The sequence below is a fragment of the Mandrillus leucophaeus genome, unplaced genomic scaffold (genome assembly GCF_000951045.1).
Source record: "Mandrillus leucophaeus isolate KB7577 unplaced genomic scaffold, Mleu.le_1.0 Scaffold322, whole genome shotgun sequence".
Classification (NCBI taxonomy): Eukaryota; Metazoa; Chordata; class Mammalia; order Primates; family Cercopithecidae; genus Mandrillus; species Mandrillus leucophaeus.
This window is the reverse complement of record NW_012103388.1, coordinates 3,877,107-3,878,990: the sequence shown is the minus strand read 5'-3', so window position 1 is coordinate 3,878,990 and position 1,884 is coordinate 3,877,107. Positions and strand designations below refer to the sequence as shown.

The following is a 1,884-nucleotide window of genomic DNA, read 5'->3' as shown; positions in this document are numbered from 1 at the left end:
TATATACATATGTCTCTATAAAATACATGAAAATACAAAACAGATATCAAAAATTAAGTTTAACGTTATTTCCACAGAAGAGATTGTTAGTGATACCCCTCCTTTTTTTTTTCTCCTCTTTGCTTATCTTATGTTCTCTGAAATTAACGTTTATCACTTTTGAATGAAGGAAAATATATTTTACAGGAACACTGTTGGAGTCTTTCACTTAACACTGCCTTCCAACCAGGCCAGTGGTCATGTAAATTAACTCGATTGTCATAAAAGGGCTTGGAAGTTTCAAGGTAGCTAGCCAAAATAATTAAAATCCTGGTGAAATTTCACAGAGCTGGCCATTGAGCTTTGACTTCACTGATATGAGGCTGCTGTAAATAGACTCCAGGCTCCAGGTTTTCAAAAGGCCTAAAAACAGTACAAAATAAAATATAACAACAATTGTTCATGTAAAGGGCCACGTGCCATCTCTGTCCTGAGCAAATGTAACCTGAAACCCTCTGGCACTCCAGGTTGGCGGCACCTCTCTGGACAGGGTGTATTTGCTCTCCATTACTCAATTTACTTTCCTGAGCTTGAAATGGAGTGGAATTTCAATGTAGAGTTACCCATTAGCTCCAGGGCTAAATTTAAACCTTTAATTAAATTAATCCGTTGATCTTAAACACGTTGCTTCTCCCTCAAAAGTGTAGCAGGTGTTTTAGGTGTCACAGAGCTTAATTCAGTGTGGCAATTGTTCCTTACTGCATTTGGTAAGTTGCCCACACCGCCTGGGGAAACTCGCACACGTTTTCAGATCCCTCCAGGTGAATCCCTTCACCCTGTCCCCACCCCCAACCAAAACAAGCATTCATTGCGGGTGGGGACTGCGACTCCTCCCAGATTCAGAGCTACTGCTCTGGGAGGGTCTTCAGGAACCCGTATTTATAGAAGACATGGTAGGTGCCAAACGTGTGTTTATGATTAAACGACAGATAACTGTCCACATTGGTCCCAGTTTATGCGGGAGAAAGATCATAATCTACAAAAATTTGCAAGGTGACCAGGAGAAAAGAGTGTAAGGTCATTTTAGCCCACCTCGGTATTCACAGAAAATGGAGCATATTTCAGACCCAAAGTAAAAAATTTGCGTTGGCCTTTGCTAAGAGAGAGATGAAAAGTGACAATACCATGGATTGGGGATGCGTGAATTCGTTGGTCACATGGAAGATGTTCGTGCTTCTGGGCTCTTACGCATCCCAAGGCGTGCATTTATCCCGAGGGCTGCATCTTGGCCTGGGAACGAATGAGACCCAACCGCAATGGTTGTTAGCAATAACTTTACGGTGGGACAGTCTCCATAGGGGCTGTAGACTTACCCGAGTTATTATGAATAAGGACCTATTTACTCCTCAGGGACCAACGGCCTTGCGGGGTCTAAGTAACTCGCTCTCAGTCTAAAACTCTGCAACGCTCCACATAACTGTCCTGTAGACCCACAACTCTCCCAGGAGCACAGCCCCAGGACCTAACCCACTGGGTTCTGCTCGCTCCCCCAATTCCCAGTGCGAGCGCGCGGGGGGAAACGTGCTCGCCTCCCGCACCTGGCTTCCGCGCGCCCCGGGAGTCGCCAACTCCCCCAGCAAGCAGCTCGGACAACCCGGACAGCCGGGCCGATCCCCCGCCCCACCACCCGCTTGGCTCTTCCGTCCTCCTCTTCCTCCTCCCGCGGCCCCTCGCCTCCCGCCGCCTGCCTCTGCGGCCGCCGCCTGCGGCTTTGTTTTCCTCCCAGGTCGCATTCCCCACACGTGATTCCGTGTTATTGCAAAGAGCGCTTTGGAGCGCGAGCGCGGGGCGCGCGCACCTATAAATACGGACACCCGGCCCCGGAGCCCGCGAGCCAGCGGCGAG

At 48.8% G+C, this 1,884-nt stretch overlaps 1 protein-coding gene across 1 annotated transcript in view; it reads left to right on the top strand.

Annotated features, from left to right (window-relative positions):
• The first annotated feature begins 947 nt into the window (after nucleotides 1-947).
• Nucleotides 948-1,884, top strand: part of CABLES1 (Cdk5 and Abl enzyme substrate 1) — a 139,555-nt gene continuing 138,618 nt past the window's right edge. The window contains exon 1 of the mRNA XM_011988094.1: nucleotides 948-1,032. Within this exon, the coding sequence (XP_011843484.1) occupies nucleotides 995-1,032 (38 nt within the window). The 5' untranslated portion in view covers nucleotides 948-994. The remainder of the gene's footprint in view (nucleotides 1,033-1,884) is intronic.